The sequence below is a fragment of the Bos indicus genome, chromosome 27 (genome assembly GCF_029378745.1).
Source record: "Bos indicus isolate NIAB-ARS_2022 breed Sahiwal x Tharparkar chromosome 27, NIAB-ARS_B.indTharparkar_mat_pri_1.0, whole genome shotgun sequence".
Lineage (NCBI taxonomy): Eukaryota > Metazoa > Chordata > Mammalia > Artiodactyla > Bovidae > Bos > Bos indicus.
In genome coordinates, this window is record NC_091786.1 from 26,761,632 (window position 1) to 26,786,146 (window position 24,515).

A 24,515-nucleotide genomic window follows, 5' to 3' on the forward strand; every position below is an offset into this window, starting at 1 on the left:
ACAGCTCTCATGAGCTCAGTCAGTGAGAACCTCGGGGCCAGGCGCCACCAGGGCTGGGACACCACAACACAGACGTTCAGGTTGGCAAGTAGACTCAGTCCATCCCCGCTGTAAACAGCATGACAACACGACCTGGGACATCCAGGAGACTAAACAGTGATTTATCCTTTTAAAAGAAAGCCTTAAAAATCACGTCAAGTGTACCTTTACTGCTTCGCTTGCCAACAAGAGGCACACCCTGGGTTCCACCTGTGAAATCCACACATTCAGTGACACAGCCCAGACCACGGGCTTCAACAACATTCCATCCAGCCCAGCACCTGCAGGACTCAAAGACCACCTGCAACTGCCAAGAACGGAAAGAAGCAAACTAAAGCCACCGACGTCTTAGAGCTCCTTCTACAATGATTTTATTATAAATATGATCTTTTGGAATAAACAAATATTGCATTCAAGACTACCAGCAAACTTGTTCTAAAGTAATAAAAGGGGAAAATGGAACCAGGAGCCACTGAGAAGTAGCGATAAATAGCAAAGATGCCTGCACGCCATGCTGAGCGCCGTTCCTCCGAGAAGTGACAGGAGGTTCACAGGGGACATCACATTTCTCAGTAGCCCATTAAGGAAAATAAGCTTCGAATCTGGTAATGTACCCTAGTTCTGTAAACTGAACTGCTCCTCTCCTCGGCCCTAGGTAGGAGAACAGGAAGATGATCAGTCTGCAGATGCCAGCGTCAACACGGAAGATCTTGTACTTTGAAACCCTCTGCTCTCGGACCAAACTGTTTACTACTTGCCAGGAGCAATATCAGAGTAGTCCTTCAGCACCCCAGCCAAGTGCTCATTGTGAGTCTTAAACCGTCGCTTTTTCTGTGAGGCAGGCTTTTTCCTTCTTTGAATTGGGGCCTACAGGAAGGTAAAAACAGAAATGACAGCTACTAAGAGCAGTGATATGGGGAGGATTTACGAAAGATGCAGCAAAGAGATGCAGGGTAACCTGTTCTCTGTTCCTCAACCTACACACACACACACCCACACCCACCCACACACACACCCCCCCCCACATCCCCAACCACAAACACCACCCAGCGGTTCCCATCACAGTGAAGTGTGTGCCTCCACCTGGAAAGGACAGGCTGGCACGACAGCTTACCACAACTACGCCAGGCACTAAGTGGGTGAAGAGAGAGGCAGTACAGCTCTTTTGTTTTTCATCTCTTATCAGGTTTAAAAAATTTTATCCACCATTAATTACCCATAAAACAAAAACCTGAAGCAAATACAACAAAGTATAGAGACATAGCAAAACTGGGGAGTGAATGGGCACAGAAAGAGTTGTTACGTATTATTCTCTTTACTGTATCACATAATTAAAAAAAAAAATCAACAAACTAAGCAATGATAGGAAACCATGAAGTGCTGCAATCACACTAATTCTTAGAGATCACTGGCAATAAATTTTCCCTTTGAAGGAGTCCTAAACTTCACCGAATAAAACAGACGCTCACACAAAAAAGTCACCAAGAAAACAAGCTACAAGGCAAGATGGTGGCCAGGGGCAGGAGGGTGTTAGTGAAACAGCCCTCATTCTGGCTCTGGCTCTGGACTGCAGAGAGCTGCTTAGCTGGCACGAGGCAATTCATAAATCTTCATCTGGCTACCAATCCTTCCAACTGAGTGGATCTGGGGTTATCAAGACAGTAAAATCTGGTTCCTAAAGGATCTGAGAGTCATCAAGGACAACTGAGTGTGATCAGCAATAAGGCAAAGTCAGGCACCAGCAAGAAGCGGGTCGGGGAATGAAGACCATGAAGGCCAGGGGGATGGAGCAGGCTCCCGGCAGAAACCAGGAGGACATCACGGGGATGCCGGAAGTCCACAGGCAGGCACCTGCAGGCACCGCCAGGACGGGGGCGGGGCAACGGGAGAAGCACTCCCCTTACCCGGGGAGCGCCACCTGAGGGCAAGGAGTACACCAGATGGACCTGAAAGCATCTGACCAAGGTCAGAGGGTTAGGACACGGAGAAAAAACTGGAAGGAAGAACCAGATACATGCTCTTCCGAGAGCTGCACAGGAAGCAGGCTAACAGTTCAAAGGGCACAGCATTACATTCTCTCCTAGAGACTACATACCACTTTCTTTGGTCCGGAGTCCTGCATGGAAGAAATACCCTGTCGCTTCAGATACTCTTCAATTTTCTCCTCGTCCATTGAATCCACGGTGACACTCCTCCACAGTTTCTGAAACTCTGCACCAACAAGAAGTAGTTACCATAAGTGAAAGTGAAGTCGCTCAGTCGAGTCCGACTCTTTGTGACCCCATGGACTGTAGCCTACCAGGCTCCTCCCTCCATGGGATTCTCCAGGCAAGAGTACTGGAGTGGGTTGCCATTGCCTTCTCCAGGGGATCTTCCCGACCCAGGGATCAAACCCAGGTCTCCCGCATTCCAGGCAGATGCTTTAACCTCTGGGCCACCAACAGATGTTTACAAACATCTTGGTGATCAAAATCAGGCTTCCACATTATCTCCTCTCATCTGCATTAGCACATCTGAGATTTCATTATAAAAATGAAGGAAGACAGGAACATTCAGATGCTGGACACTGAGCAGCAGAAGGGCCTGGGAACACGAGCTACATCCCTAGGCCAGATCAGCACTGCTCTATTTTTAGAGTCTATAAATGAAGGGCCATGTGACTGAGGCCTCCCCGCTTTCCTGGGAAGAAAGGCAGTTGACACTCTCCTTTTATCCCCAAAATCAGTTCTCTCCGCTGAAACAGTTCAAATTCCTGCTCATCTCCCATGAGCCCAGTACATCCCACTTCCTTTCCTACAGAAGAGAAACACAGGGAGATAAGGAACCAAAGTTTTATATGAGAGTGAGGAGTTATAACAGCCTATTTGCAAAAGAGCCTTCTGAAATCTGAAATAAACTGGGGATGGGTGACTAAGAGGTCATGAAAGTGAAGGGAGGGAGGCTGAGGCAGAAACACTGCTTCTCTCATGCCCTGCAAAACAGGACAAAAACCTGCCTACACCTTGTTCTCAGAGTCCCTTGACCCCTTTGCCACATCACTATTTTTGCAAACAAAAGGGATCACAATTGGGACGTGTCCAGAATGAAATTCATGTGCATCTTAAATCCTAAAGACAGGCCCCTTTCCAAGTGGCACCAGTGGTAAAGGACCCGCCTGCAGATGCAGGAGAACAGTAAACTCAGGTTCAATCCCTGAGTCGGGAAGACCCCCTGGAGAAGGAAATGACAACCTACTCCAGCACTCTTGTCTAGGAAATCCCATGGACAGAGGAGCCTGACTGGCTACAGTCCATAGGGTCGCAAAGAGTTGGACACAACTGAGCATACACGTAACAAAGACAGACTCAGACAGCCTGGTTTCACTTCAACATTAACTACTTGCCAACGCGCATCATCTACTTGCCAACGCACAAAAAGTTTATGACGGAAAATCCAAAGATGACTGTACTCTGAAAGACTAAAAAAAAAAAAGCAAAGTTCCCCGGGTGCTGAGGTGAGCCTTCTGCTCAGATCAGGACACACACACCCCCCATCCCCTAACCCCTGCCACAGGATCTGGAGGCCTAATCCAGGCAGCACCGTGCCAGCACAGCCCCACTGTCACTATCACCACAGAGCCCTCAACCTTCAGGTAGACCGTGGGTACAGTCCATTCACAAGCTGTAAATAAAATCAGCACACAGTACCGCTGGACCAGACTGTTCTCTTTCCTGTCTCAACGACGCCCTAATAGCTGGGGTGCCAGTGATATTTAAGAAATCTGTCTTGAAAAAACTTTGGTTGTTGACAATGACCAAATGCAAAAATGACAGTCCACTACAAAGAATTCAACTTAGGCACAAACTGTTTTGGGGTTTTTCCTGTTTGTTTTTTAAAATATTATTTGGTCACACGAGGTCTTGGTTGTGGCACTCGGGATCTTTAGTTGCAGCATGCACACCCTTAGCTGCAGCCGGTGGGGTCTAGTTCCCTGATCAGGGATAGAACCTGGGCCCCTGCATTAGGAGCGCAGAGTCTTAGCCACTGGAGCACCTGGGAAGTCCCCAATCTGAGCACAAAGTTATTTCAATACAAAACAAATCTAAATAAAAATATTCTGTATTTCTATAGATACATTAGGGACTCATTCTCTTATATGTTCCCTGAACTTCCATCTGCATAGATTTCAGAAACCACTTAACAGGGGGCAATTATTTGTTTGCATGACTTTCTCAGCCTCTTGAAGCTCCTTGGAAGGGGGATTCTATTTCATAAGTTTTCTGCTATGGTTGGCGCTGAACTTACTTATTAGCACATCCTCAAAAATCTGACCACTGAAAGTATGAAATGCTATTGTCTGGGCATCAGAGAGCATCTGTTTTCCTTTTACATTTTTTAAACCTCAGTTGCATCATTAGTATACCCAATTCCAGTACGTGCTTTGACCCCGTTTTTCCTAATGTTAACACTATATAACCTTAACAAAACTATTTAAACTAATACAAACCTATTAACTAAGCCATAGACCTTATTCCCCCATCCAGCTTTAGCAGCAACATCCCCATCCCGGCCCAGGAGCCCACTGTGTCTAGCTGCTGTCTCCCTGCTCCAGGCTGTAAGTACACGCCCAGTCTCTCTGCTCATCTCTCAGGACCATGACACCTCAGAGGAGTTCCGATAGTTATTTTATAAAATGCCCCTCAATGTGGGGTTGTCTGATGTTTCCTCATGATTAAACTGAGGTTCTACCTTCTGGGCAAGAACATCACAGAGACGATACTGTGCCCTTTTCAGGGCCTGATAACATCAAGGGTCCGTGATGTCCACATGTCTTTTTACTGGAGCTATTAGACTGATTGCTGGTTAAGGTGGTGTCTCTCAGATTTTTCCACCATGGAGCTATTATTCGTCCCTCTGTAATTAATAAGCATCCCCTGGAGAGATCCGCTAAGACTATGCAAACTTACTGCTTCTCTGCATACTTGAGCTCACTAATTTCAGCAAGTGTTAATTGTGGATTTGCTTAAAGGCACGTTATTTTCATCATTCCTTTCATACATATGGATTAGAATTCCACTGTAAGGGAGGAGACTATTCTCGATCCAATCTATTTAATTAACTTAGTATGGATTTATGGATATTTATTTTACTTCACTTCAATGGATTATAATCCATTACTATCAGTTACTTTGCTCTTCAAATATCCTGGCTTTGGATATTGAGTCCCTCCAAATTGTTCCTGTGTCTTTTTGACTTGTCCCTTTTTTGTTACTTGTTTTGGGGTTTTTTTGAGCACTTGCTCAATTTCTGATACCAAAGCATGTTTCAAGCTCAGCTTGCATTTCCCCAAACTTGGAATCAAGGAGTCCTAACTCCTTTTACTGGAGAACAGTACTGTGAAACCAAGATCGAGGCAACCTGTTTTCTTTTTCTAGCAATCATTTTTCTTTTTTTGAAAACAGCAAATAATTACAGGACATCAAATTTAAAGACAAATGATTTGTTTCAGATTATTTCCAAGTATCATGAAAGTCAGTAAAGCTCTAAATTATATGGGTAAGTAAAATAGGAACTGTTTTAAAATCTGCTGTATTTTAACAGAAAAGAAGAAAACAGGCTAGAATTCAGAACTCAAATTTGACCCTTTGAATGGAAGGGAACCCTGTCCTACCTTGAAGCTAAGATTGAAAACTGTATTACAGAAAGTATGCCAGGAAGGAGAAAAAATAAGCAAATTCTTTAATAAGGTTTTGCTTAAATTCCCAAATAACTCTTTGGCTGCACCCAAAGCTTTCCTGTGACACACAAAAGCAGCAGAATAGAGTATGGAGCCACATGGCCTGTTTGTGGAACCCAAGGAACCCATCTGTCTATGTCCTCAGATGGTAAAGAATCTGCCTGCAATGCAGGAGACCTGGGTTCGATCCTTTGGTCAGGAAGAGCCCCTGGAGAAAGAAATGGCAACCCACTCCAGTATTCTTGCTTGGAGATTCCATCAACAGAGGAGCCTGGTGGGCTACAGTCCATGGAATCACAAAGGGTCAGATATGACTGTGCGACTAATGCACACACACACACACACACACACACACACACACACACACACACGAGGGAGGTTACTTAACCTCTCTGCCTCAGTTTTCTGATTTGTAAAACTGGGATAATATATATTTCACAGAGTTGTGGCAATTAAATGGGTTTATATAAAGCACTGAGTTTAATGCCCACAAAGGAAAAAGCACTATCTGTATCTCTGTTACCATTATCATCTGACGCTGATCATTTATTTCTGAGTGCTAATGCCTTTAAGGAAAGAATGACACATCTGAGCTCTACCCATGTTGTTGGACATGTCAGCTCTTTGTTCCTTTTTATTTCAAAGTTGTATTCCGCTGTAAGGATGTACCACACTTGGGAGCGACGAAGGGACAAGTTAAAGGGCACTTGAGTTTCCAGATTTTGGAGGAAATGAATAAAATTGATATGCACATGGATTTTGAGCAAACCTGGGTAAAAACCTGAGTAGGATGACTGGGTCATGCAATTACACATATCATAATGCAAATGCAAAAATAACAACACTGGACACACATCTCACACTATATGCAAAAATTAATTCAAAATGATAAAAAAAATCTAAATGTTAAGAGCTAAAACCATAACTCCCTAAAGAAAAAACAGGAGTAAATCTTTGTGTTGTTGGATAAGGAAATGGTTTTTTAGATATGACATCAAAAACACAAGCAACAAAAGACAAAATGTTATCTCATCAAAATAAAAAACTTTTGTATCACAAAAGATACAAGATAGTAGAGAGACAATCCACAGAATGGAAGAAAATAATCACAAAGGATAAATTTTCTAAGAGACTTGTATCCAGAATAAAGAACTCTAAAATTCTGTAATTTAAACAAGTTTAAAATAGACAAAGAACTTAAACAGACATTTTCCAAAAGACAATACACAAGAATTGATGCTTTTGAACTGTGGTGTTGGAGAAGACTCTTGAGAGTCCCTTAGACTGCAAGGAGATCCAACCAGTCCATTCTGAAGGAGATCAGTCCTGGGTGTTCATTGGAAGGACTGATGCTAAAGCTGAAACTCCAATACTTCGGCCACCTCATGCGAAGAGCTGACTCATTGGAAAAGATCCTGATGCTGGGAAGGATTGGGGGCAGGAGGAGAAGGGGACGACAGAAGATGAGATGGCTGGATGGCATCACTGACTCGATGGACTTGAGTCTGAGTGAACTCCGGGAGTTGGTGATGGACAGGGAGGCCTGGCGTGCTGCAATTCATGAGGTCGCAGAGAGTCGGACACAACTGAATCACTTTGTTGTACACCTGAAACTAACACTGTAAATGAACTATACCCCAATAAAAAATTTAAATAAATATAATAAAAAATAATATATAAATGGCCATTGAGCACATGAAAAGATGAGCTTTAGAAAAATGCACATCAAAACCACAATAAAATTCCATTTCACTAAATGGTATCTTAAATAGCTAAACTCAGTGTTGGCAAGGATATGGAGAAACTGGAACCCTCGTGCACTGCCAATGGGAATGTAAAACGAGGCAGCCACTTTGCAAAACAGTATAGCAACTGCTCATAAGTTAGCCCTTGGAATTACCACATGTTCCAGCAATTCCACTTCTATACTTAAAGGAAAAATTATGGCCACACAAAAACTTGTACATGAATGTTCACAGTAGCACTGATCACAATAGCCATAAAGTAGAAACAACTCAAATGTCCATCAACTGGTGAATGCATGAATAAAGTGTTATATCCAAATGTAGTGTTTTTTTTTTTTCTAGTGTTTTTTTTTGGTAATGTTCTTTTTAATGTAAGCATTTAATGCTCTATTTCACTTTAAGCACTGCTGCAGCCGCATCCCATGAATTTTGATACGTTGTGCTTTCACTTCCATTTAATTCAACATACTTTTTTTTTTTTAACTTCCCCTGTGATTTCCTCCTTGAACCATGAGTTATTTAAATGTGTTATTTGATTTCCAAATATTTTGGAGAGTTTCCAAATATAGCTGATTTCCAGTTTGATTCCATTATGACCCAAGCACATCCTTTGTTTGCTTTCAATTCTTTTAAATTCATTTAAGGTTCTGTGATAAATACCATCTGTCTTGGTGAGTACTCCAAGTGCACTGGAAAACATATATACTCTATTCTCAGGGTCATCTTGTTTTATAATAAATGTCAATTAGGCAAGTTGGTTAATAGAGTTAAGATTTTATATACTAATTTTCCATCTATTTGTTCAACGGCTGAGAGGAATGCTATGAACTTTAATCTTAATGATAGGTTTGTCTATTTCTCCTTTCACTTGTGTCTATTTTTAATTCATGTACTTTAAACATTTTTATGATTCTACTTTATTTCTATTATTTTTTCTTTATTGAGATAAGTGTAATTGACATAATACTGCATTAGTTTCAGATATATAATGATTTGAAATATATGTAGTGAGAAGATTACCACAGTAAGTTTAGTTAACATAATTTTTTTCCTGTGATGAGAACTTTCAAGATCTACTCTCTTAGCTTTCAAATGTACAACATGGTATTGTTAACTACAGTTACTTTTTAAAAAATGGTTTTAGTGGTTGTCCTAGGGTTTACAATACACACCTTCAGTTAACCAGAGACTGACTTCAATTAAATTGTCCCAGATCACATATGAAGATGTATAACAGCATGCTTCCTGACCTGTGGTGACCGTCAAAAACTTCATTTTTACATATGCTGTAAACATAAATTTCTCTCTTAATAGTCTGCTTTATAGTTAGCTATCTTTCAGAGTGATAAAAAAATTTTTAATAAGACAAACGTGCATTTTAAAATTGATTTTCAGCTTTAGCACATTTTCCTATACATATCCGAGTTTCTGTCTAGTATCATACTCCTTCTGCCCGAGGACTTCTGGCAATGCAAGTCTGATGTCAAGGAATTCTCTCAGTTTCTATGATACTGAGAGAATAGTCCTCTGAGACAGGACTTCGCTTTTTAAAGATTACTTTTACTGCAGATGCAATTCTGGGTTGAAAACTTTTTTCCCTTTTAGCCCTTCAAACATGTCACAACACTGTGCTTTGGTTTGCATAAGTCAAATGACAAGTGTGTGCTGGTTCTTCTTTCCTTTGTAATGAGCTTTTGCCTCTCCTTCAGGTATTTTCTCTTCACCATCAGTTGTCAGCATTTTGAATGTGATATGCCTAGATGTTTTTCTGTCATTTGTTTCTTTTGGGAGGGATTATCTTGCATCCTGTTCTCTGAGCTTCCTGGACTTTTGTTTTGGTGCCTATCTTTAATTTGGGGGCAGGGGTATCCCTTGTAGTTCAGTTGATTAAGAATCCACCTGCAATGCAGGAGACTCCGGTACCATTCCTGGGCTGGGAAGATCTGCTGGAGAAGGGATAGGCTACACACTCCAGTATTCTTGGGCTTCCCTGGTGGCTCAACTGATAAAGAATCCACCCGCAATGCGGGAGACCTGGGTTCAGTCCCTGGGTTGGGAAGATCCCGTGGAGAAGGGAACTGGCTACCCACTCCAGTGTTCTGGCCTGGAGAAGGCCATGGACTGTATAGCCATGGAGTCGCAAAGAGTCAGACACAACTGAGTGAATTTCACTTTCATCTTTAATTCTAGAAAATACTTGGCCATTATTTCTTCTACCCCATTCTCTTTCTCTTATGAGATTTTAATTATACATTCAGGCCATTGATGTTATCTCACAGTTAATGTAGACTCTGCTGTATTTCTTCCCATTTGTCTCTGTGCATTTCAGTTTAATTTGTACTGGCCTATCTTGCAGTTTGGGTTCTCCCAGGGGCTCAGTGGTAAAGAATCCGCCTGCAATGCATGAGCCGCAGGAAACATGAGTTCGATCCCTGTGTAGGAAATAGCAACCCACTCCAGTATTCTTGCCTGGAGGATTCCATGGACAGAGGAGCCTGGTGAGCTACAGTCCATGGGATCACAAAGAGTTGGACACAACTGAACATGCACGCAGAAGCAGCATCTTGCAGGTTATAGATTCTTTCCTTGGTTATGCCAAGTTGACTGATGAGCTTACAGAAGGCATTCTCTGTCTCTGTTACTGTGCTTTTCATTTCTAGAATTTATTTGATTTTCTTAAAATGTCTATCTCTCTGCTGAAATATCCTACCTGATCATGCATATGCTCTGTTTCATATCAACCAGAGTTATTTTAAATTTCAAGTCTGACAGTTTCAATACCCATGTCCTTAAAATTTGGTTCTATTAACTCTCTTCTCTCAAAAGCGCTTTGTTTTTCCTTGCTTCTTTTTATGCCTCACCTCATAATTTTTTAATAGCAGAATACCCTCTAGAGAACAGCTGAGACTGAGGTTAATAGTTTTGTGCCGGGATTTGGGCACACCTTTCCCTCTGCTACCCCGTCAGCGTGTGGAGGTCGAGGCAGTCTATGATGAGAACATGAACTTGGTTTGAAATCTGTTGCTGCTATGGTTACCCATAAGGCACCACAGGCTCCAAATTCCTCCAGCCATACCCTGCATTCAGTGGAAAGACCGCTTTTCCAGAGGGTTTTGCCTCAGTGTCTGCTCAACCTGCTCTTTTAGGTCTTCCCTTAATGCTATAACCCTGGTTGGCCTGTCAGCCTCCACGCTCTTGCGACTCTCACAGAATTCCACTGCTACCTGTTTCTGCACACCTGTCAGCCTGGGGTGGGAGTTCTGATATTCTAATTAAGCCTCGGCCTCAGACAAGCCCTGCGTCCCATGTTACATAAACGGGGTCTCCTCAGTGTTCCTGCCTTGACCTCTGTCAAATTTTAGGTCCAGCACATATCTCGGCCTTTCCCTCGAGTGGATGTTCACTCCCAAGTGTCTGCAGCCTCAAGGGTTCTACAGTCTCTTGCTAGCCTACACTAAGCCTTTAGCAGTTCAGTAAACATTTTAAAACTGAATCCTTCTCACCAGTATTCATGTTCTCAGTATTCATGTCCCAGGTGTACAAGTGTTTGTAGCCCATCTTTTCTTGGTGTCTGTCTTTCCTTCAATTTCAGGTTAGGTGGCTGCCCTGCACCTCAGCTCTCTGATGGAGTCAGAAGTTGCTGAATCATGTCCAACTCTCTGCAACCCCATTGACCATACAGTCCATGGAATTTTCCAGGCCAGGATACTGGAGTGGGTAGCCTTTCCCTTCTCCAGGGGAGCTTCCCAACCCAGGGATCAAACCCAGCTCTCCTGCATTGCAGGCGCATCCTTTACCAGCTGAGCCACAAGGGAAGCCCAAGAATATTGGAGTAGGTAGCCTGTCCCTTCTCCAGGGGAACTTCATGACCCAGGAATCGAACCAGGGTCTCCTGCATTGCAGGCAGGTTCTTTACCAACTGAGCTATCAGGGAAGCCCCCTGATGGAGTCAAGAAAACTATAAATTTGTAGCTGTCTAGGGTTTGTTGTTGTTCCAAGAGTGGGAACAGTGCTTCCTCCATTCTAAGCGAAAGCTGCAAGCCCCAGCTATCTCCTTTTCAGCCAAACTTGAAGAACAATGTGACTACCACGACTAGGTCTGATCACAACAGGGATATATGAGAAAAAACAGCTTCAAACTTCCACGTCAGCAATAAAAACATCTAATTCCAAGAAAGCACACAAAATCGTTTTAAAATGTATGTCATAACTGGGATTTTACGTGCCAACTTTACCATAGCTGAAGGAATTCTGTAACACACACACGAACAGTTCTGATATTTTAAATGTGACTTGCTAAATTCTAACTATCAACATTGACAAACTGCACTCACTTATTTAGAATAGGTAACACATGACAGAACTGTGTAACAGCTATACTGTGGACTTCTCTGTATAAAAAAAAGGATAAAAAATACATATAATAAAAACACTTTTCACCCAGCGTTAAATTTCATTCAGTTCACTTTTTACAAAGCCTGTGTTTGCCAGGATTTGCAAAATTTCAGCTTCTTGAAGACAAACTACTTTGACTTTGTACCTGACATGTACAGAGCTTATACACTTCAGGGCACTCACGACACGACGACAGAGGCACTATGACAGTAACGGTCAGGAAGCCAATCTGTGTTAATGTACCACCAAAAAGAATATACAGTGCTACATACACATTTTTCAAAGTACAACAGAATTGAAAGTACATTAAAACAAAATGTAACTACTTCCTTTTACTAAAAGAAACATTACTTGAGCTATATTCAGAGGAAAATACCTGAATAAAAACTCTTCAATGTGTTTGTTTCAATAAGACATTTCTACTTTAATCCTTGGCGTTCCTTAGCTCAGTGCTATTGCAGTATTTAAATAATACATCTACTATGTAAATGTATTACAGCTGCATAAATATTTAAAATGAACACTGGAAGGCAGGGCCTAAAATAGAGACAGAATCTCACAGGATTCCAAATTTAATTACTTTTTAATGTATGTAGGGACAGAAAATGCTCAGATTTTCTGTCATAGGTACAAAAAATAAAATAAAATAAACTGGTATAAATTTTATTAAAATCATTTCAAGAAAAGAAAAATTAAAATCAAGATAATCTTTATGTTCTGTGAGTCTGGCAAAGTCAACTAAAAACATCCAGTATTGGTGAAGGTAAAGAAATGGAAACCTCTGTGTAAAAACTGGTCCCCCAAAATAGGTTGGGCAATAGGCAGGCTACTGAAATTTTTTTAAGTATGCCTTATCTTTTGTCCCATCAATTATACTTTAAGAAAACAACATAACATAACTAGGCAAATATATTTATGTACAAGGATTGAGCATTATTTATAAAGCTTATAATAATAGCACATAGCAAAAAAATTAAATTTCTCTCTGTGGAGCATCAGAAGAAGTGTTTTAAAGTGTAGTCATACCTGGAATACCATATAGCTATTAGAAAATGAACTAAGACAGCATCAGGGCCCCAGGGAGAGTGGCTGGCCACTGGGAGGAATCCTGGATTCTAAGGATAAAGTTGAAATTGCTGATGCTTCCAGGCAGAAAAGAACAATTTACTGGCAATCGGAAGGAACAACCAGATTGTCATCGGACTTCCTCCAAGGAACAACACCTAACATTACATCACTGCCACAGATCAGCAACTCCAACTAACTGCTAAACTGACTTGGTTTCTTTGCTGTCTGTATAGCTCAGTTGGTAAAGAATTCGCCTGCAATGCAGGAGATCCTACTTCAATTACTGGGTCAGGAAGATCCACTGGAAAAGGGATAGGCTACCCACTCCAGTATTTTTGGGCTTCTCTTGCGGCTCAGCTGGTAAAGAATCTGCCCGCAATGTAGAAACCTGGGTTGGGAAGATCCGTTGGAGAAGGGAAAGGCTACCCACTCCAGTATTCTGACCTGGAGAATTCCATGAATTATCTAGTCCATGGAGTCGCAAAAAGTCAGACACGACTGAGCGACTTTCACTCACTTCACTAACCAACTACCAAGCCACAGATTCATTGAGTTAAGATTAAACCACCAAGTATTTTGGTACTACTTTATATTTTTAATGCTGCTAATAGTAGCTAACCTGATGTTACTATTATTCTTACTATGTGCCAGGTTCCATTCCAAGCTCTAAGCATTTTGATTTATATTTATTCATTTAAACCTCATAAGGACCACACATGAACAGACACCACTACTCCTGTTTTATACTGGATTGGCTGAAAAGATCATTCAAGTTTTTCCATAGCATCTTGCAGAAAACCCAAACAAACTTTCTGACCAACCCAACAGATAAGAAATCTCAGACAGAGCATCTGTTCGCTAGTAAGGAGCAGAGCCAAGATTTACACCAACAGATCAATTACTCAGCCCACCCTCTTGACCTCTGCATTTATACTGCCGCTAAATGAGTAAGATTCTGACTTAAGGAAATAAGCACCTCTGTGAAATAAATCACATACCAAGGTTCAACTACTCTGGGTTCACTTATCTATTTAATGTTTTAAATTACCACACAACAGACTCTCTCGGTACTTATGCTGTATCTCATTTTTGGATATCTGCTTCTATCACAGAACGAATGGTGAGTCTTCAGTGTGACTGGAAAGCTTGCTCACTCAAGATGTCCTCTCTACAGCTAAGACTGCCACCTAGTGGGCTAACAACAAATAACCTCATTGGCACAAAACATTTTGAGAAATAAAATACAAAAGAAGAGACAGATGGACAGTGAGAAAGACAGATGTTAAAATATGCATCGCTTTTCAATAGATCTTCTCTGGAAACACATAATGTAAGTCAGTAAGAGAAAACCTCAGTTTTTAAAATTAAGTGATTTAGGCAACACCAACACTTTGAACTAATGGGCATCTTACCCCTGAGATTCCTGTGGTGGCTGTGACGCCCAGGGTCTCTACAGCACTGTATGAACACCAGTGACATGCTGTGTGGCATGCTGTACCATAATATGTGTACCCGTGTCATCCCTCCTCCTGCCTGGGCTCAAGGACAGAAATCTTATTCACTTTGTTATCTTTGCTATCACTGAATGTGCTGAAGAACACATGAAAAGAAGCTTGAAGACAACATATTGTAGCATTTCTGTTTTATAAATGTAAACTATACCTTTAATATAATTCTCAACCTGGGCAATTCCACTCTCCAGGGAACTGCTGGTAATGTCTGGATACATTTTTGGGACTCACACTGTGGGGGAAAGTCTGCTACTGGCACTGAGAGCAGCCTGGGATGCTGCTAATCATCCCACAATGCACAGTGACAGCCGTGACCCCCAAAAAAGTATCCAGCTCCAAATGTCAACACTGCCAAGGTTGAAAAATCCTGCTTCCTCCCAATCATCTTTAGTAAAAAGTATACAGATTAATGATAAATATAAATTTATAATAAACTGATAACACCACTAATAACTAATAAAAGATGATACCACTCTAATGGCAAAAAGCAAAGAAGAACTAAAGAGCTTCTTAACGAGGGTGAAAGAAGAGTGTGAAAAAGTCAGCTTAAAACTCAATGTTAAAAAAACTAAGATCATGGCATCCTGATCATGGAACACTTCATGGCAAATAGAAGGGGAAAAGGTGGAAGCAGTGACAGATTTCCTCTTCTTGAGCTCTAAAAATCACTCCAGATGGTGACTGCAGCCATGAAATTAGAAGACTATTGCTTCTTGGCAGCAAAGCTATGACAAACAAAAGCTATGACAGTGTGTTAAAAAGCAAAGACATCTCTTTGCCGACAAAGGTCTGCATAGTCAAGGCCTACGGTTTTTCCAGTAGTCATGTACAGAAGTGAGAGTTGGAGAGTAAAGAAAGCAGAGCGTCGAAGAACTGATGCTTTCAAACTGTGGTGCTGGAGAAGACTCTTGAGAGTCCCTTGGACAGCAAGATCAAACCACTCAATCTTAAGGGAAAGCATCCTTGAATACTCTTTGGAAGGACTGAGCTGAAGCTCCAATACTTTAAGCCACCTGATTCTAATAGCTGATTCATTGGACAAGATCTTGATGCTGGAAAAGACTGAAGGCAGAAGGAGAAGGTGACAGAGGGTGAGACAGTTAGATAGCATCACCGATTCAACAGACATGAACTTGGACAAACTCAGAGATGGTGAGGGACAGGGAAGCCTGGTGTGCTGCAGTCCATGGGACTGCGAAGAGTTGGACACGACTTGGCGACTGAACAACAAAATAATAAACTGAGCTAGAACCCAACTCTGGTTTACATATATAAGGTATTTCTTACATTGGTTAAGTACACACTTGATTTTCTAGGAATATACGGTACATAATGTATATGAATATACTATGATTAACCTTTGTATATCACAGAAAAGCTATACTTAGTATGAATTTTTTTAGAACTTTACCAAGAATTTTTATCACTTCAGGAAAATACCAATTATGAATGGTATTTTCATAAATATATCACACATTTATTGAATCAAATAAATCATACATTAGTTCACTTGTAGTTATACATTCAGTGGTTAATTCTACATAATTCTACATAAAAATGTAAACAACTACTTCATTTATATTCTAGTCTGTATAAAAAACAGTCCACTGAACCTGATTAAATAATTAAAAACTTCTCCAGCGTTTGCTGTTTTCTACCTGATAGATCTCTCCCTGCACAACTGCATGCGTGGGCACTGTCCTAACACTTCACCAGGCTGGCTCCAGCTCATTCTTCATCCTTTTTCCCCACAGTGGTCTTTTCTGAGCTCCACCCTTCCTATTATTTTACTAGCTCAGCACGTACCTCATTGAATTCCTTCCTAGCATTTGATACACTCTGCAATCACTTTTTATTTTGTGTGATATCATCTCTTTTCTGCTTTAGAATATAAGTAAGCTCCATGAAGGCTAAAACTATCTATGTTGTTCACCACCGTACCCGCTACATTAGCAAAATGACCAAAGAATGCAATAGGAAATCAGTATTTGTTGAAAAATGGATTCATGAATAAATGATAACAGACTGTAACAAAATTCTCATAATCTATCAACTAGAGAGTAAAAAGAGAATGAAGTTGATAAACTGATACCAAGAATAAGCAAACTACTTAAAGATGTAAGGAGAAATACTTTATATATGAATAACCAAAAATAAACTATACAATTTCCAAATAAATAATGGTGAGGATACATCAGATAACAAAATTGATAAATACAAAATGACACTCACAACTGGTTCAGAAAGTTAAGACTAACTATATTCCGTCTACAAAGGAAGTACCTATAACAAAAGAACACAGGTACAAAGTAAGTATTGATTTTGAATAAAAAGACAAATTACCAAGACTGATTCACAAGACAGAATACTTAAAGAAGGACATAATGAAAGAAGATTGTAACAATGTCTAAAAAAGTATGCTGGATACATTCAAAGGTGTATGCTTTCAAATAATCTTTAAGGAATCCAATATTCTCCTAAAGAAAGGTTAGAAGGAAAGGCAGCGAAGGGAGGAAAAACTCTTCTTCCCTTTTCTGAATCCAGCATTATACCCATACCAAACCATAAGAAGACAAACACTCAGAAGAAAGAAGCAAAAATCCTTAAATACATTAGTAAGAAAAGAACACACAAAGAACACACAAATACATAAACCAAACAAGTATTACTCTAGGACTAAAAGGATGGTTCAATACTGAGAAATCTAGTAATGTATTTCACCAATGGCAGTAAAAAATAATTTACTGTTAATCTAATAGCTTCGTAAATTATATGTATTTCATTAATATAAAATACATATACATATCCCACTGTATAAGGGTTGTAAGAATATTTGCTGCAGCAACATTAAATGTTTGAAAATACATCTATCAATCAGACACATCTATAAAATGAAATACTAAATAGTCACACAGCATCAGAAAATACCTGCAGTACAGAGAAAATAAACTGGAAAATTTTTCAGAACTTGTATCTAAAAATATATCTAACAAGTACATATAATCTGGGAGGGGGGGGGCGGGTAGTGAAAATCCTTATTTTGCCTTTACAGACAAATAATGAGGTGATGGGAAGAGTTTAAGCCAGTAGAGGCCATAAAACACAGCAAATGAAAAGAGGTTAACACTAGGGAGCAGAACTCACGTAAAAGGTACGAAACAGGAAAAGGCTGAGCAAAGTTAAAACAACAGTATCCAGAGAAAGCACACACGAGGGACAAAAAAACCACAATCCAATATAAGGACTAGGGTGACAGCTACTACTGAATTCTAAGTGCACACCCTACAATTTTTCCAATAAAATACGATCAAGAAACCCTACAGTTTCAGGCTATTTCTTTCTCTTGACATACAGAATTTTATTTAGAAACTGTTTAAAGTAGGAAAAAACCCTGTCAAGAAGGAGCAGGTGGAAAATGCGTTCGCAATTAAATGGAATTGTAGGGCAACGGAAGTCTAAAAGGTCACAAAAGAGAAACAGCACCACTGTTATTTGAATAACAGCTAGTTGCTTGCATTTTCTGGCACTGTTAATCACTAAATCTGGATTTTCCTCTGAATTCCACAGAGAGCATACACTATGCAACAATTTTATCATAAAATACCTGCTTGCTACACACATGTCATGACAGGCTACCACCAGAAACAAGACAAACACATTCAGGCTATTCTTACAGAACTACTGCGATCTCTCTCCTATCAAACACGTGCTGTGCTTATTAGTTGCTCAGTTGTGTCCCCACCCTTTGCGACCCATGGACTGTAGCCCACTAGGCTCCTCGGTCCACGGGGATTCTCCAGGCAAGAATACTGGAGTGGGTTGCCATGCCCTCCTCCAGGGAATCTTCCTGGCCCAGGGATCAAGCCCAGGTCTGTCTCTCATTGCAGGTGAATTCTTCACCATCTGAGCCACGAGGGAAGCTCAAAAACACTAGAATGGGTAGCCTTACGCTTCTCCAGTGGATTTTCCTGACCCAAGAATCGAACCAGGGTCTCCTGCAATGCAGGTGGATTCTTTACCAGCTGAGCTACCAGGGAAGCCCCCCCAAATCAAACACTTGCTTAAACATCTACTTCCAGAACAGATATGCTACACTATGCTGCCATCTAGAGAGCAGAACTAATTAATACTACATATTCTCTCTGAGAAAGTTGTTGTTGAAAGTTGGATGTGGTCAAACAGGAGATAGCAAAAGTGAACATGGACATATTAGAAATCAGTGAACTAAAATGGGCGGGAAGGGGCAGATTTAATTCAGATGACCATTATATCTACTACTGTGGAAAAGAATCCCTTAGAAGGAATGGTGTAGCCCTCACAGTCAACAAAGGAATCCAAAACACAGTACTTGGCTGCAATCTCAAAAATGACAGAATGATCTTGGTTAGTCTTGAAGGCAAACCATTCAATATCACAGTAATCCAAGTCTATGCCCGAACCATTAACGCCGAAGAAGATGAAGTTGAATGATTCTATAAGGACCTACAAGACCTCCTAGAACTAACAGCAAAAAGGATATCCTTTTGATCGTATGAGACTGGAACGCAAAAGTAGGAAGTCAAGAGAATACCTGGAGTAACAGACAAGTTTGGCCTTGGAGTCCAAAATAATGCAGGGCAAAGGCTAACAGCTTTGCCAATAGAATGTATTGGTCATAGAAAACAAAACAACAGAGGACTGCTGTGGACATCACCAGATGGTCAGTACTGAAATCAGACTGATTATATATATTCTTTGCAGCCGAAGATGGAGAAGATCTATACAGTCAGCAAAAACAAGAGCTTACTATGTCTCAGATCACCAGTTCCTTATCGTAAAATTCAGGCTCAAATTGAAGAAAGTAGAGAAAAACATTAGGCCATTCAGGTATGCCCTAAATCAAATTCCTTATGATCATACAGTAGAAGTGACAAATAGATTCACAGGACTAGATATGGTAGACAGAGTGTCTGAAGAACTATGGACATAGGTTTGTAATATTGTATAGGAGGTGGTGACCAAATCCATCGATAAGAAAAAGAAATGCAAGAAGGCAAAGTGGTTGAGGAAGCATTATAAACACCTGAGAAAGGGAGAGAAGCAAAAGGCAAAGGAGAAAGGGAAAGATATACCCTATGAATGCAGAGTCCCAGAGTAAAACAAGGAGAGACAGGAAAACCTTAAGTGAACAATGCAAAGAAGTAGAGAAAAACAACAGAATGGAAAAGATTAGAGATCTCTTTTAGAAAATTGGAGATACCAAAGCAACATTTCATGCAAAGATGGGTACAATAAAGGACAGAAACGGTATGGACCTAACAGAAGCAGAAGAGATTAAGAAGAGGTGGCAAGAATACACAGAGGAACTATACAAAAAAGCTCTTAATGACCCAAATAACCACAATAGTGTGATCACTTACCTAGAGCCAGACATCCTGGAGTTCAAAGTCAAGTGGGCCTTAGGAAGGATTGCTATGAACAAAGCTACTGGAGGTGATTGAATTCCAGCTGAGCTATTTCAAATCCTAAAAGACGGTGTTGTTAAGCTGCTGCACTCAATATACCAACAAATTTGGAAAACTTAGAGCAATGGCCACAAGTCTGGGAAAGATAAGTTTTCATTTCAACTCCAAAGAAAAGCAATGCCAAAGAATGCTCAAATTACTGCAAATTGCACTCATTTCACATGCTAGCAAGATTATGCTCAGAATCTTTCAAGCTAGGCTTCAGTAATATGTGAACCGAGAACATCCAGATGTACAAGCTGGATTTAGATAAGGCAGAGGAACCAGAGATCAAATTGCCAACATACACTGGATCATTAAATAAGCAAAGGGAATTTTTAAAAAATCTACTTCTGTTTCATTGACTATGCTAAAGCCTTTGATTGAGTGGATCACAACAAACTGGAATATTCTTGAAGAAATGGGAATACCACACCATCTTATCTGTCTCCTAAGAAACCTGCATGCAGGACAAGAAGCAACAGTTAGAACTGGACATGGAACAACGGACTGGTTCAAAACTGGGAGATGAGTACATCAAGGTTGTGTACTGTCACCCTGCTTATTTAACTTATACGCAGAGTACATCATATGAAATGCTGGGCTGGATGACTTACAAGCTGGAATCAAGACTGCCAGGGGAAATATCAACAACCTCAGCTATGCAGATGACATCACTCTAGTGGCAGAAAGTGAAGAAGAACTAAAGAACCTCTTGATGTAGGTCAAAGACGAGAGCGAAAAAAGCTGGCTTAAAATTTAACATTCAGAAAACAAAGATTATGGCATCCAGTCCCATCACTTCATGGCAAATAGATGGGGAAAAAGTGGAAACCGTGTCAGATTTCATTTTCTTGGGCTCTAAAATCACTGCCAATGGTAACTGCAGCCACAAAATTAAAAGATGCTTGCTTCTTGGAAAAAAACCTATGAAAACTCTAGACAGTGTATTAAAAAACAGAGACATCGCTTTGCAGACAAAGGTCCATACAGTAAAAGCTATGGTTTTTCCAGTTGTCATGTATGGATGTGAGACTTGGACCATGAAGAAAGCTGAGTTCCAAAGAATTGATGCTTTTGAACTGTGGTGTTGGAGAAGACTCTTGAGAGTCCCCTGGACTGCAAGGAGATCCAACTAGTCAATCCTATAAAGGAGATCAGTCCTGAATATTCACTGGAAGGACTGATGCTGAAGCTCCAAAACTCTGGCCACCTGATGCAAAGAAGCCCATTGGAAAAGACCTTGATGCTGGGAGCAAGAGGAGAAGCGGGCAACAGAGGATGAGATGGTTGAATGGCATCACTGACTCAATGGACGTGAGTCTGAGCAAACTCAAGGAGGTAGTGAAGGACAGGGAAGCCTGGCACGCTGCAGGTCATGGGGCTGCAGAGAGCCGGATACCACACAGTGACTTACGGACAACAGCAAGTCAGTAGACAATATTTCAAGCTAAAAATAAGTAACAGTATGAACATATTATTTAGCAATATGGGAAAAACCACTGAAAGAATTTAAAGTAAAACCAGTTACTTGCCATAAAAGAAAGGGACTGGAACCAGAGAAAGGAAAAGTACATCTGCTTTTTACTATATCTTTCTGACTATTTGAAAATGTGATGCTAGTGTTAAGTTTAAGACTATGAAAATTTTTTTTCAAATGGATTAATTATGCTTAAGGAATCAGTTGTTTATTTAAATTCAGAAGGACTTAAAGATCAAGTCCATTTTTATGGTTTTAAATAGGAAGAACTCAATCTGACAATTATCAAAGTTCATATAACAGCAAAACTCCAAGTAAAAGAGACACAGGCAAAACAAAAATTGCTCAGCTGAATCTTTCTTGAATGAGCACCTATCGTTACAATTTACAGGAGGAGTTGACTACTAGCCTGTTTACATACAGGAAGCTTATTCAGAGAAATGGCATTATAGAAGAGCCGTAATACTTTGCAAATTTTCAGTTCACTAACAAACATTAATAGAGAACCAACTGTATACAAGGCACTCTTGATGAGAATTCTTACAAAAATATAACATTCTATTTCCTACAAAAAATCAAAGTCGGGGCTTCCCTGGTCCAGTGGTAAAGAATCCACCTTGCAATGCAAGGGATCAGTTCGATCTTTGGTCAGGGAAGGAAGATCCCACATGCCCTGGGACATCTGAGCCCATGTGCCGCCACTACTGAGCCTGCTCTCTGGAACCTGTGAGCCGCAACTACTGAGTCCATGTGCCCCAGACCTCGTGCCCCACGACGAGAGAAGCTCCACTGTAATAAGAAGCCCTCACAGGCAACTCAGAGAGTAGCCCCCGCGCGCCACGCCCAGAAGCCCACGCATAGCAATGAGGATGCACCACAGTTCAAAACAAATAAATTTTTAAAAATCATGGTCATCTAAGTAACTTTAGGTTGATGAAATTACAGCACAAGACTGAGTATCCGCAGCTAGGTAACACATAAAAGAAAAATCTGGAGTTACTGTACAAATTATAAATCATAATCAAAACAGGGCTCTCCAGGAACAAGATTTGTAAATGCATTTCTTTTACAAAATTATTCCTTCAATAGACTCTCCTCTATTTACTGTCATAGAGAGAGTCAATATGTTACCAAACTGGGACAGCAATGGTGTCACTCTATTGCACTCTGCGTCTTTCAATATTGTTAAAATATTCTGCTGGAGTTTAAATTACTTTTGAAATTTTATAATTAAAATGTTCAATTTTTCTTGCCTTTTAATAAATCTTCAAAGTTAATACAAATTTAGAGTAAAAGATATTTGCTTAAATGGGAATATCTACTTGTCTAGAAATTTCTCAAAACTAAACTCTTTCAATTCTATTTTACATCCAAATATTGATGAAATATTTGAAACTAAAATCCAAAATATAAGTATCATGCATTTAGAAGACAGCATAGAGCTCATAAGCATCCAACTCTACAACTGCCAGAAAGAAAAACATTAATCTCCTTTCTTATCCAACTGGATAACCAAAAATTCATAAGTTATTTAAGAAAATATCAGTCTCCACAAAAAGTATATTTTTTCCCCATCATGGATCAAGCTTTCATACCAAGATATGAAGTAGTATTTGTAAAATAGAAATAAACTCCTGTTTGGTACACCTGAAGTATGAGAACAAGAACTTACTGTTACACTACAACTGCAAGTACAATTAACCTAAAAGCTTTCAAATTACATATTTCAAATTGTATTGCGAGAAATACATTAGACATATAAAGTTGTTAGCTCTAAGAGATGATAATGCTAAAAAAGCAGTATTATACCATTTAAGTTATAATTGTACTATAAACAGTATGAATTTTATCATCCTAAATTTGTAACATGCCTGCAAATTAAAGTATCTAGAAAGGAAGGCTCACCTTCATCCACAGAAAACTGACAACTCTTATCATTGAAGAAAAGAATTTTCTTCTTATCAGGACGGTTTACAAATAGTATCTGGTCCCCTAAAGCCTTAAAGATAAAGAAAAAATTTTCAGTTTCTAAATTAAACTCCAAAAAAAATTTCCAAATTACATCACTCAAGATTTTTTTTTTTTTAAACAACAAAGGATTTCCAGTTTCTTTAACTCTCAGTATACCAATAGGGTCCACTAAACCAAATTTTAATTCTAAAGTTTCTTTCTTGAGCAGTTCGACTTTTAAGGACTGATTTTTTTTTTTGTATTTTTTTTAAAATTTTATTTTATTTTTAAACTTTACATAATTGTATTAGTTTTGCCAATTATCAAAATGAATCCATCACAGGTATACATGTGCTCCCCATCCTGAACCCTCCTCCCTCCTCCCTCCCCATACCATCCCTCTGGGTCGTCCCAGTGCACTAGCCCCAAGCATCCAGTATTGTGCATTGAACCTGGACTGGCATCTCGTTTCATACATGATATTTTACATGTTTCAATGCCATTCTCCCAAATCTAACTTTTAGAGATCCTTTACAGTACAAAAAGAAGAAAAACTGTTTTAAATATTAGAACAAAAGTCAATCCATCTGACAATTACAACTTGGTCTAGTGGGCTCTTATTAATCTGTGGGAAGAAAACCATGGATCTCAATGTTCTTACTTGTCCTTAAAATATTTTGTTACTTACTCATCATTATCCATCACTTATTTCCAGTCATGCTTTGAAAAGCTAGAACCCTAAGATAATGGAAGAATGATTAAATCATCTAAACTGTGTATGACTATGAGATAAATAGCCATCCTTCAGTGTTCTTACTGCATTGCCCAAAATACTGCATCATCTTTACAGAAAAAAGGAAAGGACTTGAGTTTTCATTGTCTTTTAGCTTTGATTGAACACAACTGACAATTAAAATTTTCACTCACTACTCTAGCAAGGACAAGAAAATCGACATATTTCATTATTATTAATTAATGAGAACAAGAATGCAAAAAGTCTGATAATACTCTGGACTATAATGATGATGGTAACATTCATCACAGAAATCCAGTCTCAAACTATAAGTCTTTAGATGACAACATCACAGATGCATAATCTCAACCTTAGGCATCAACAAGGGCTTTCAT

At 39.8% G+C, this 24,515-nt stretch overlaps 1 protein-coding gene across 3 annotated transcripts in view; it reads right to left on the reverse strand.

The window, feature by feature from the left end:
- Window positions 1–387: 387 nt before the first annotated feature.
- Window positions 388–24,515, reverse strand: part of GTF2E2 (general transcription factor IIE subunit 2) — an 80,324-nt gene continuing 56,196 nt past the window's right edge. The window contains exons 6-8 of one of the 3 annotated variants that reach the window (XM_019953430.2): window positions 23,343–23,436; window positions 2,135–2,250; window positions 388–906 (exon numbers count right to left, since the gene is read on the reverse strand). In XM_019953430.2, coding sequence (XP_019808989.2) covers window positions 790–906; window positions 2,135–2,250; window positions 23,343–23,436 — 327 coding nt within the window. In that variant the 3' untranslated portion in view covers window positions 388–789. Of the gene's footprint in view, window positions 907–2,134; window positions 2,251–6,357; window positions 7,363–23,342; window positions 23,437–24,515 lie in introns of those variants that run through there. The other 2 variants (XM_070781333.1, XM_070781334.1) reach the window with 2 other exon arrangements.